Here is a 13,341-nt window from a genome sequence, read left to right on the forward strand (position 1 = left end):
ACAGGTCATTGTGTATATATATGAGCAGCTTTGCTATATGGAAAGCAAGGATTCACCCATCACACAGCAGCCTCGTCTCATGTCCACATTAATTGCGTTTCGAGCCATCACAGACGGGCTGCTGAAGGACTGGAAGCCAGGAATGTATGGCAGGAATTTGCTTTGATCCCTTGTACCATACATGGCTTTTTTTGTGGTGGGATTTCTGGATCAAATTTTACATCCAATGGTATATGCATGCATAAATGTTGAGAGTTGAATGCTGCTGTTGTCTGGTTTTACTGTAAATCTTGCCAGGTTGCTGCTGTCAGCATGACATGGGAACATTAACTTTCAACACAGACATATTATCGTCTTTGGACTTCTGCACTTCCTTGTTTGTATTTTCTGCTTAGCATGTAACCCCTAAAACAAGAACTCTGTCCGTTCCAGCTCTAGATCTGTGTCCAAAGGTCTTCATCTGATTAAAGGTGCAAAAACACCAAACCACTGCACACTTCCTGAGTAGTTTTTTTTTTTAAAGACAGAATCCTGAACCCTCAGTTAAATTCTCTCTATTTTCTGGAATTTCTCTTGCATTCTAAACCCCCCGTTAAAAGAAATTAAAACACTTAATCGAATTATTGATTTGACCAAGATTTAACTACAGTAATGTTCTGTCATGTAAAGCTCTTTGATACAAAATTGTGTTTTTAAGGTAAACATGGATGACAAACATTTCTTTACTAGCACCCCTGGTGAACTGGCCTGCTCTTATTTAGTATGGAAATGCCAATATCAGACCCTTTTCATTTTGGGGTCTGCACCCACCTCATTCACACCCACAGGCATCTTTTGTATTTAATGCAGCATATACTTGATCTTAATAAATATTTTCTAAGTGTTGGTGAATAATCAACCACCATTATTATTCTAGAGCTGCTGCTGTGTTATTTTTGTTTTTACCGAGTTGTTTAAACACCACTGCAATAATCTAACCTTCCCAAACAGAAAATCAGGTTTTCAGGTTCCTGTTCTGTGAGGGATCCCTTAATCCTAGTAATTTATGAGGTTGTAGAGATTAATAATAGAAAGTAAGATAAAAATCTGAAGTCCAGTTAAGTTCTGATCTAACTTCCCATTACCTTGCAAAAATAAAAGCAAGTGCTGCAGAAAATCCGACACATCCACATGGTGATATAATAGACACACAAAGTGATAGCAAACTTTAACCATGTGGTAATGACAGAAGATAAGCTGAGTTGTCTGCCAATGTTTTCCTTCATAATTTGAGCTATGGAGAGTGTATAGTAAATAAAGCTGTTAGAGAATGAAGCTTGAAGACCTCCCAACTAGAATCTTTGTTTGCTAAATAATACATTACCAAAAATATAAAACATTACAAGTATGATTGAGTTATATGTTTTCATGTTTAGATATGTTACAAATCCTGCAGTATTTGTTTGGCATCAATAGGTTTTTTTAAAGAAAAAAAAGTGAATTATTAAATTTCTTTTTTACATTTTATACATTTTCCCCGATTTTTCATTTTGATTTTAATGCTAGCTGCAACTTTAATGCAATGCATACCAGAGCACTAAAAAGAATATTCAGTAGGACTTCTGTTCAGTTCAGTCCTCTGGAGCCCATACTGTCCTGTCTGGAAGTGTAATTTAGATTAAAACTAGAAAAAAGTCTGTATTTTCTGATCTCTTGACCAACACAGTGAACAAAAAAGGGAAACTTAATAGATGTCATACGTCATGCATAAAACAGTTTTTAAAAATAGACTTATTAGTTATTCTGTACTTTTAAAGGAAACATATTTAAGTTCTGTACTTGATTGCAGTATTGGCCCAAATGAGACTGTTGTCCCCTAGAGATGTTAGTCAGATGCTATAGACTAGTCAGCTGTGTTGAACGCTGCATTGCAATCTGGCAAAACCAAGACCAACAGAGGTTTTAGATGCCTCAGCATCAAAATTAATGATTCACATATATTCACTAATGTTTTAGTAAAAACAATGTATAAAAACAAAGAGATTATTTTTAAAGGATTTGTTTTCTTTTTGGAAAATGCATTCAGAACATCAGAAATGCTGGATTAGGTATGGGCCTGTAATGAATGATTTTGGCATCCAGATTAAGCGTCCTAAAAGGTTGGATCACTGAAGGTTTTCCAGGACCTGTTGAAAGCAGTTAACATGGAAAGTCTTTGAGTTGAGCTGGACATTTATTTTATAGGATGACTACAGTGAATAGAGGAGTATTTATCTGACTTCCTAACTTGCTCAGTAGCAGTCATTTCCATTGAGCTGATGGTGGAACCACAGGGATTCAGGTAAAAGGATAACATTGATTTTAGGAGCAACGGCAGAAAAAATCTTGACTACTAATATCAGATCATTACAGTGTTAATCTAAATGATCTTTACCTTTGGAAAGGTGGTGTGAGGGTTCAAAATATATCCAAATGAATGGATTAATCTTTTATCCATCAATATGACAAACATCCCTCTAATATATCAAGAGACGCGACTATTAAAATAAGAAATGAAGGAAACTGGGAAATTATTCACCAGATGCAGCACATTCCAAACATTCCATGTCTATAGCATTCTATAGCCATTATGCATTCATAGCAGCTGATGTCTGTGATATCAGCCATGCACTGCAATGCAACAACAGATGTGTGATAATTAGCATGCACCGTGTATATTTATACCTTCAACAAATGCACTGGACACACAACCTACGCCACAACCAGCTGGCACATACAACTACAATTTATTCATGAACTGATGGACAAATTTGTAACCTGATAGATATGATTATGAGTCTGGAAAGTGATTACATCATCAGTGAAAAGATTTAGATAGAAATTCTGTTCAAAACCTAAGATTTTCATTATTACTTGGGTTCAAGTTCTCTCTGGGCCAACATGTCAGCAGAGTCAGGCTGGTGTTACAGATATTTTGCTGTAATCTTTATTAACTTTGGTACTGTTAAGTAGGTAACATTTATTTGCACAGTACCTTTTATGGATATTAGAATAACAAAGCATTTCACAACAATGAAAACAAAAATACATTTCATGTGATCTTTTTCATAGCCAGCCTCTTCTGGGTCCCCTGTCATATTTTATTTTGTATTTTTGTTCTTATTTTCTTTTTTTTTTTTTCTTTTTACAACTTTTTCTTTATTCTGTTAATTCATTATGCCTTTTTTTTTTGATTATTTTGAATCAGTTGAAGACAGTTTTTAAAGTACCTTAAATTTCCCAGTTCTCTCTATAACTTTACACAGAGAAAAAACATTTTGTGCAAAATCTTTTATTTTTATTAACACAGTCTAAAGATAACATGTTAGGGGGGATTTCATGAGTTATATAAGTAATGACTTAAATTTTAAGAATGGAACTCATAAGAAATGGGAGAAAATGTGGATGCACTACATTTTAGGGTGATTTCTGAAAAGTATATTTGTATGAAGAAATAAGTACATGGTCCCTATAGTTACCAGAAATTTTCCCTGTAAAATCGAAATCAATAATCTTTCGTAAAACAGGGTTTTATGGTAAAACCTTTGGACACAAAATGAACTCATTCGGAGTTAATTGTAAAATAACCACGTTTGTCCACAAGATGGAGCTATTTCACCATTTCAGTATCTATGTCAGGTGGAGGTTATGATAAGCGTGAGGACAGTAACAGGCGCTGCTTTCCTTCTGATTTTCCAGAGTTTAAAAAGCCTGGATGACCATGATGGTTACATGGTGTATTTGCTAAAGCCGTTATCATTTATTCAGTTTTATCATCTCAACAGCTTAGGCTACTTTCCCTTTTCATTCTGGTAGATCATCCTACAATGTATTAACTTTATTATTATCTGAGGTCCAGGCTGCTTTAGTATGGTTTTCCTTTTTAGTTTGTAGCCTAAGGCTCTTGTCAAGTCATCACCCCTCTGTCTTTATTGCAAACACACAATAAAACAGCTGACATTGTAGCCATAGTAACGCCACGCCGCTCTTCTTCCTAAAGTGATGTGAATGGAAACTGGAGAGGAGCTCCTCCTCCTCCTCGTCCCCAGGTTAAAGGGAGTCTCCTCCTGCCGGTGTCATGGACGAGGCGGAGGTAGGCGAGGAGGAGCCAGGCTTCCAGCAGCCTGCGCCTCCTGTAGTAGCTGCCAGTTTTAGCGGATGCTCTAATGATGGGAGCGGCGGGGGGACAGAGATGAAGAGATTCACACTTGGAGGCGGGGCCGCGCGCAAAAACTCCAACAACAACAACGAACTGTGGCTCCTGCAGGACGAGGACTCCTATAAAGAACCTCTGGGCGCAGCTGACAGCGCCGCCTCTGCTTTGTTATGTCCGGGGGAAGCTACTGGCAGCCGGGGTGGCTCAGTGTCAGACCACAGGAGGGACACAGTCTCAGAGGCATCAGGCGCGGGGCCCATCGGAATGATATGCAACAAGAACGGAGACTGTAGAAGGGACCCAACCAGTTCAGGGAGTCTGTCTTCTCTCATCTCCAGACAAGAAAGGCAAACAGATGGAGACGTAGGGAGTCAAGAGGAAAAGGGGCAGGCTGGGAGGATGGACGCCTCTGGTACCTCAGCGGGCTCCCTGACTCAGGGCCCCACCGGGACTGAGGTCAAGACCACCGCACCGATGGAGAAGAAGGACTCAAGAGTTTCTTTTTCCAGCGCTCCGACTGGCAAAGGTCAAACCCCGAGTGCGCATTCAAGAAACTCTGTCACTTTCACTAAAGCGGAGGACAGTTCTCAGATAGTTCCGGACGATGGGGACTCCAGGGGGAACCAGACCTACATGCAGCGGCAGTTCAGCTCCATGCTCCAGCCTGGAGTTAATAAATTCTCCTTGCGCATGTTTGGGAGCCAGAAGGCGGTGGAGAAGGAGCAGGAGCGCGTAAAATCTGCGGGTAACTGGATTATCCACCCATACAGCGACTTCAGGTATGGGCGGATCCGACATGGTTCATCCTGTTAAAGTGCTTTTAGGTCCATGAAAGGTATAAAAGCACCGATTTGGGATCCTGGAAAATGATTTCAGACAACTTTAGATGAATAGATTCATTAAAAGCATTTTTAAACGCCCAAAATGAGCACACACAAAATATAATTACAAGCAGTAACTTCAGCGCATATTTTTTCTTCTCCGTCCTGTTATTTTAATGGAAGCAGATATTTTAAAACGAGTCCAGACTCTTCATACGTTGATAAAATGCTTAGTTCACAGAATTATTTATTACATTTTTCTGAGGTCAGCTGGCTTTGTCGGTGGTTGTTCCAAACAGTAAAAAAAGTCAGTTTCAGAACCAAGAACAGTTCCTTCCCAAAAATTCTGCGTAAAAACAGTTAATTTATTTTTATTCGTCCGTTTTCTACAAAAAACCAATTCTCAATAAATGATAACACACTTAAAAAGTTGAAACATTGCACACTGATTAAAAATGGATTTTAGCATTTCAGTTCAGAAATGAACTGAATTACTGAAAGGATGTCTGTATTCTCTAATATCTTACTTCTGGCAAATTCAATGCTTGCCTTACAGTTTGTCAGTTAGAAAATAAGCAGTTTTTTAAAATAGATATTTAATGATTTTTTTTTTAGATATTTTTTTTGTATTCATATTAAGACCAACACACTCACAGGGGAATTGTTGAGTTTTCATGTCTTTTAGACAGTTATTGACAGACTCCAGAAGGAGGGAATGCCACAAAAAACAATTACTAAATAACCTACTTGAGTGGTGTCCCTATACATATTGATGGAAAGCTTAGCAATAGGAAAACAGTATGGTCTACATGCAGCAACGAAAAGAACCGCCTTTAGAGGCACTTGAATATATACCAACCTCCCTGGAAATTAGCACTCAATGCATCTCCTTCATGATGATGCTGTTGACCCTGCTATGTCTTTTCTCGATTGAACTTAGCTTATTTAAAACGTATACAGTGCTGTCAAAGGGAGAATAAGATACGCCAGAACCAACTACACATAAAGGCAGAAGGCTGTTAAGGCAGGCTGGGCTCCTTGGACACCTCAGCAGCGTCACAGGGTGATTACCACCACGCCACGCTGCACTGATGCAATAATTAATTCAAACATTTACATGTCTCATGTAAATTAAAATTTTCAGAGAAACTTAATTTTGTGGTTCTTACTGGCTATTAGCAAGGATACCCAGAATTCAGTCCATGAAAGCTGCTGTCCTGCAGTGTATAGATGCATCACTGCCCCATGAAATCTGAAATCAAATGAGTGGCTCATTACCAGGCCTTTGCCAAACTTGATAGCATGCCAAAGAGATGAGCTGCATTCGAGGAGGGATGTATCCAAAGCTTTCAGGACAGTAGCTCTCCTGCTAGTATTCATAGTCCTAAAAACATATAGAAATAAAATTATACCACTCTGCATGGAATGAAACTCTTTGATAAATGGCTAAAGCAAAATAAACTTCAAAGTGATTTTCTTATTTATAAATCTATGAATACACATCTATAAATACATAGCTTTTGTACCTTATTTGCATCTTATTTTACTTAGCAAAAATTTATATTCGGGACATTGATACTTGAAAACCTCTGACTATATAAAGTTGACTAATACAGCCGTGACTGAGTGTCTGTCTTATTGTGTCAGTGCCTGTAGTGGCAAATATAAAGTATTACAAGAATCAACAGAAACATTTGCCTTTGTTTTTTCTCTTTTGCCTTTTAGGGCATAAAAATAATACAAGACAAAAAAAAAATTAAAACTTTTCTTTTCCAGATTTTTATTCTCTCTTGACTTTCAGGGCTTCCGTATAAATCAGACGTAAGACGCTAAAAGAATAAAATAAATGGAGACAGAAAAAGGCATAGTAGCTCATCAGTTTTATGTCTACAATGTCAGTGTCAGTCCCCCACCCAGTACTGTAGTTAATATCATTGCACTAAAGCTGTGTAAAGTCTCATCTTTACTGGCATGTAACATCAGCCACTAAAAACTAAGTAGTTCAGATTTTACTGCGGTCTTACCTCTTATTCCCAACCATGATTGCGACGTACAAAAATCTTTGAGTCTGCCACACTTAAAGTGTCAAAAAGGCTGCCTTCTGTCATCTTAGTTAGAAAGGACAATTTATATGAGTATTTTCAATTAGATTACCCATGGTTTCCAAAATACTATGGGGTTTTAAAAAAAAAAGTCCCTATGTGTTCCAAAGAGTTCTAATAACATATCTAGGGTCTTTAAAAAATAGAAATGATCTCAGAGCGTTACATACTGTATCCTTCACCCTACCTAACAGTGGGCACAATGTGCTGCTCCACACATTTATCTTGGTCCCATCTGACCACATAACACTGGTTTAGTTAAACTCCCAGTGTTATGTTTAAAAAGAAAAAAAACTGCACCTCTTTATCATAATGATTTTTAAAAAGGTACTTTTTTAATGACAGACTTGACAAATAATATTTCTTGATGTTGTGTGTATAAGATGCCCCTTTTCCTGCACAAGTGTTATAAAAATTAACTATTCTCCATAAACAAAGAATTTTTATTTATTTTCCCCTAATTTTCTGCTCCAAGTCCATGGTTGCATGATAAATACGGGTCCTTATCCATTTTTTTGTTGTCACAAAATCAATTAGAGTTGCATAATATATTGAATCTCATTTGCTCATTCATAAGAAAATATCCAAACAGCTGTCTGGACCCTTCACACGGAACTTCTTTATACCCCTTTGTAAACATAAGCACTAAATTATAAAAATAATGTAGTTATATATATCATTTATTATACACAATATTTGTGTCTATTAAATTTGTAATTTTACTTGATTGTCTTTACAATTGTTGTTAATTTATTCAACCCAGTCTTTGCTTAAAAATCAAACATCAAATGTGGTGCTGAAATGTTGCTGATCATCCCTGATGATATAACTAAGCAGTTTATTAGACTCCTAACTGCTCTCGCTTCTCAGAACTTCATCCCTTTCAATCTGACTGTCAGTATATACTAATTTTGGTGAGCAGCCTTATGAAGATCAACACTTATTTGGCAAAATGGCCTCTGATTTGTTTCCCTAGTAAACGTTCAGTTCCTCAATCAAAGATAAATAGTAAAAGACTGAGATGGATTCCTTTGTAACATTATTTTTTGCTGGGAGGAAAATCATTTGTTAAATTATAGTTATTTTCTAATATTAATATTTCTACCAAGATGACTGTATTTACAATGGGGGGAATTGAACTAAATTTTTAGGCTACTGCAATAAAGATACATTTATTTCAAGGCTTTACTCAGATCTTTATAAAGGAATTTGTATTTCTAACTTATAACAAAAGATCAGGATAAATCACCAGTTTAATCTTCTTCTGCTCAGGTTCTACTGGGACTTCACCATGTTGATGTTCATGGTTGGCAACCTGATCATCATCCCAGTAGGCATCACATTCTTCAAAGATGAGACAACAGCACCCTGGATCATCTTTAACGTGGTCTCAGATACCTTCTTTCTTATGGACCTGGTGCTCAACTTCCGGACAGGGATTGTCTTTGAAGACAACACTGAGATCATCTTGGATCCCAAGAAGATCAAGCAAAAATACCTGAAGAGCTGGTTTATTGTGGACTTTGTTTCCTCCATACCTGTGGATTATATCTTCCTCATTGTGGAGAAGGGGATCGACTCAGAGGTATACAAAACGGCCCGGGCACTTCGCATCGTCCGGTTCACAAAGATCCTGAGTTTGCTGCGCCTCCTCAGGCTGTCAAGGCTCATCCGTTACATCCACCAGTGGGAGGAGGTACACTAAGATTCATCTTTTATTCTCTAGTCACAGGAAAAGGAACAGGGTTTGTAACAGATCTTAAAATGTTAAAAAGTTACTGATGCAGCCAGGCTTTTGGGAGTTGGAAAGAGATTCTGTTTTACAATTATAGGAGTGAAAACTCCTATAATCTTTTTATCAATTTCAAAACAAAATGCTAAAAAAGCAAGTTTTAAACATAAAAGACTTATCAAACAATGCTACACATCTGTTCTAAAAATTGAATTGACTAAAACATTAAATTCATGGGGATGAACAATTTTTACACTTGCAAAAAAAAAAAAAAAAACAACTTGACTTCTACTTTTTATTTTGTGTGTTTCATGTACAAGTACTGTCTTTTTGTGAAAGCTGGTAACAAAGCTTTATATTGATCAACATTTTTCTGGACATTTTTGTAATATCTCCATCTCCATGACCCATGCTGCACAGCACCGGTACTTAGCCATAATAAATGCCAAGTCTAATTATTATAAAGAAGCGAATCCATTCTGACTGTGCTTTAACTAATAATGGAAAATGGGTTACGGTGCAGCAGATCATGCGAATAAACAAGTAATTGCATTTTGCATATCTCAACTGTGGCCCTGTAAACAATAGCTTTCTAACAGGTGAACAAATTAGGTTTTACGATGCAGCATCACAATGAACTCAGTGAATGGATTTTAGATCATTATAGCACAGTTTACTGAGGCAGTTGATTAAAGACTCATTTTTGCTTGTCAGTACATGTGATCAGGTAGTATTATAGAAATGTGAACAAACATTTCAGGGATATTCTAAGCATCTCTTTCCCTTAACAAAAATTGTGTCTTATCTTTTTCTAATCTTAATTTAGTGACATTTTGGACTAACATGGCAAGAAAAGGGCTTGATTAAAAGATGACAACAAAAAAGGTGAAAATATTTACAATTGTGATATTAATAATAATTCAGAGAGATGTAAGAGCTAATTAGCAAAGTAAAGATTAAATAATCCCATTAAATATGTTTTTATGTAGGGGAAGGAGAAGTGATTTTGTTTCATTTGTTGTTATAATTTCTTAGACAAAAACATTGAGATGACTTCACATTTTATCTAAGCTCAGACAAGATCACTGTTCTCATCTTTTAACCAGTCTTTTCAATTCAATTCAGTTTATTTATATAGCGCCAATTCACACACATGTCATCTCAAGGCACTTTACAGAGACAGTTCAACCATATCATACAGTCAATTTGATTCGAAGTTTTCTATCTAAGGAAAACCAGCTGATTGCATCGACTCATTGACTCAAAGGCAAACCCTCACACTAAGTATGCTTAGTGTGACAGTGGAGAGGAAAAACTCCCTTTTAGCAGGAGGGAACCTTCAGTAGAACCAGGCTCAGTTTGAGCGGCCATCTGACGAGGCTGACTGAGGTTCAAGGAGACAGAAGCTGATATAGAAAAAGAAGCATAGACACAAAAGGCATCTGTCAATCAGCGCCACATTGAAGGAATTTTTTCAATATCTTTTATGGTTTAGCTGTTTAGCTGACTTGTTCGGGCATAGGAAAACGTTGATTCTGATAAAAATCCTCATACTCAGAAAAAACACATACATACATACGGCCCCATCCAGGAAACACACAGCCAGGGAGACCAGCTCAGAGCCAGCTCTCATGTCAGAGTATGAAAGAGCACATTTAGTTAGTCACAGTCAGAGAAACAGGACTACACTGAAAAAAAGGATGAGCTCCAACATCCACAAACAAAAGTGTCTTTTAAAAATAAAGTAATTAGCCGGGTAACTTCCTCTGGATTGTGTTAAATTGACTTCTGGTATAAGTAAAAGAACCATAGTGTTATCTTTGACCAGAACATGCAATTTGATTCCCATATTAAACATGTTTAGAAAAAGTTCTGTCCTCCCCTAATATTACTAAAGTGATACTGAAACACTAGTTCATACAATTTATAACTCAAGGCTAAAGTGTTATTTTTTAGTAGCAGGACGTAAAAAATTTATAAATAAAATAAGAGCCACCAGCTACTCCATTATGCTGCAGCAAGACTTTGGATGAAAATTTAAATGAATGATCAAATTACTTCTAGCGTAGGTGTGGCTTCTCTTCATTAATATCTGTTAGATTGAACTAGTTTACATTTTCTTTGATTCTTCTGTCTTTCTGGACATCTGACATACGATTCTATTTTATTTCTATTTCTTAGATACCTGTTGACTTTTTAGTTGAATGTAAGCATGTCTTCATTAGTCATTCATTCTTCCAAATGGATTAAAACCACAGTCATGGTTGACACGTCTCTTCAACATCGCGTGGAGGTCGGGGACAGTTCCCCTGGATTGGCAGACTGGGGTGGTGGTTCCCCTCCACAAGAAGGGGGACCGGAGGGTGTGTTCCAACTATCGGGGAATCACACTTCTCAGCCTCCCCGGAAAGGCCTATGCCAGGGTGCTGGAGAGGAGAGTCCGGCTGATTGTCGAACCTCGGCTGCAGGAGGAGCAGTGTGGTTTTCGTCCTGGCCGTGGAACGGAGGACCAGCTCTACACCCTCTGCAGGGTGCTTGAGGGTTCATGGGAGTTTGCCCAACCAGTCCACCTGTGTTTTGTGGACTTGGAGAAGGCATTCGACCGTGTCCCTTGTGCTGCCCTGAGGGGGGTGCTCCAGGAGTATGGAGTCGGGGGCCCTTTATTAGGGGCCATCCGTTCTCTGTACAAGCGGAGCAGGAGTCTGGTTCGCATTGCCGGCATTAAGTCGGACCTGTTCCCGGTGCATGTTGGACTCCGACAGGGCTGCCCTCTGTCACCGGACCTGTTCATAACTTTTATGGACAGGATTTCTAGGTGCAGCCAAGGACCGGAGGGGTCTGGTTTGGGGAGCAGCGGATCTCGTCCCTGCTTTTTGCGGATGACGTAGTTCTGCTGGCTCCCTCCTGCCAAGACCTACAGCGTGCGCTCGGGCGGTTCGCAGCCGAGTGTGAAGCGGCTGGGATGAGAATCAGCTCCTCCAAATCCGAGGCCATGGTTCTCGACCGGAAAAAGGTGGCATGTCCCCTTCGGGTTGGAGGGGAGTCCTTGCCTCAAGTGGGGGAGTTCAAGTATCTTGGGGTCCTGTTCACGAGTGAGGGAAGAATGGAGCGGGAGATCGATAGACGGATCGGTGCGGCTGCTGCAATAATGCGGACGCTGCACCGGTCTGTCCTGGTGAAGAGAGAGCTGAGCGAAAAGGCAAAGCTCTCAATTTACCGGTCGGTCTACGTTCCTACCCTCACCTATGGTCATGAAATTTGGATCATGACCGAAAGAACGAGATCCCGGATACAAGCGGCTGAAATGAGCTTCCTCCGCAGGGTGGCTGGGCTCTCCCTTAGAGATAGGGTGAGGAGCTTGGTCATTCGGGAGAGGCTCAGTGTAGAGCCGGTTCTCCTCCACATCGAGAGGAGTCAGTTGAGGTGGCTCGGACATCTTCTTCGGATGCCCCCTGGACGCCTCCCTCGGGAGGTGTTCCAGGCATGTCCCACCGGGAGGAGGCCCAGGGGACGGCCCAGGACACGCTGGAGAGACTATGTCTCTCGGCTGGCCTGGGGGCGTCTAGGGCTTCCCCCAACAGAGCTGGAGGAGGTGTCTGCGGAGAGGGAAGTCTGGGAGTCTCTGCTTAGTCTGCTGCCCCCGCGACCCGGTTCCGGATAAAGCGGGAGACGACGAGTACGAGTACGAGTACAAGTTGTGCCTTAAATTTGAACAAATTTTTAATATTAAAGGCAGACCTGTGATGTATTGACCTTCAGTTCTTCCATCTATTTATTTTTTTAAGATATTATATCTTGCTGTTTCATGTCTGCCATTTTGTGTTGTAGTGCTACAGCTGTGTAGAGAAAAGTTAGTGAAGACTTTCTGTACATTTCTTTTGTTAAGTTGATTTGTTTATAGTCAGTACTAGTTCATACCTGGAGTAAAATGTAACTCATATTAAGTTAATTTAATGATGACCAATCAGTCTTGCAGAGAAAATGAGCCTAAGCTATTGATGGATCATTATCATCCAACATATGCCCCATGTGTGCTGCACAAACAACTATTACTGCCTCATTTACCATCTCCACTTTTTCAATCAGTATGCAAACTGACCAGTGTACAAACCAAACATCTGCCATCAAACGCATGTGCTCTTGCTCTCAAAAAAGCTGGAGCTCTGATTATAGAGTGGTAACTTAAGTTCAGTGAGAGTCATAACTGCTGATTTAAATACACAGCAGACAATAATGGCTCTGGCCTTAACTGCTCAGTTAAACTTAGCTCTTCTCTGCTTTGCTCCCCAATCCAGACTTAGCTCTGACCCTCCCTAGCTGGTCAGGCTCAGCTTATTTAGCCGCAGGTGGGTTTCCCAGAAGATTACCCATGATTATTTCAAAATCATTTGTTACGGGGAGGCCTGAAATGATTAGTTTTTTTACGTGGACATTGGACCAACATAAAGGGTGTCATCAGTATCAGTGGAAATATAAAGTGCAGTTTTTATAAGGTGGAGCTACATGCCTTTT

General features: G+C 39.3%; 1 protein-coding gene across 1 annotated transcript in view; it reads left to right on the top strand.

Moving 5' to 3' along the window:
- Positions 1 to 4,096: 4,096 nt before the first annotated feature.
- Positions 4,097 to 13,341, top strand: part of hcn2b (hyperpolarization activated cyclic nucleotide-gated potassium channel 2b) — a 55,629-nt gene continuing 46,384 nt past the window's right edge. Inside the window, exons 1-2 of the mRNA XM_038280773.1 lie at positions 4,097 to 4,953; positions 8,370 to 8,793. Coding sequence (XP_038136701.1) covers positions 4,097 to 4,953; positions 8,370 to 8,793 — 1,281 coding nt within the window. The remainder of the gene's footprint in view (positions 4,954 to 8,369; positions 8,794 to 13,341) is intronic.

The sequence above is a fragment of the Cyprinodon tularosa genome, unplaced genomic scaffold (genome assembly GCF_016077235.1).
Source record: "Cyprinodon tularosa strain WSP-4 unplaced genomic scaffold, ASM1607723v1 ctg164, whole genome shotgun sequence".
NCBI lineage: Eukaryota > Metazoa > Chordata > Actinopteri > Cyprinodontiformes > Cyprinodontidae > Cyprinodon > Cyprinodon tularosa.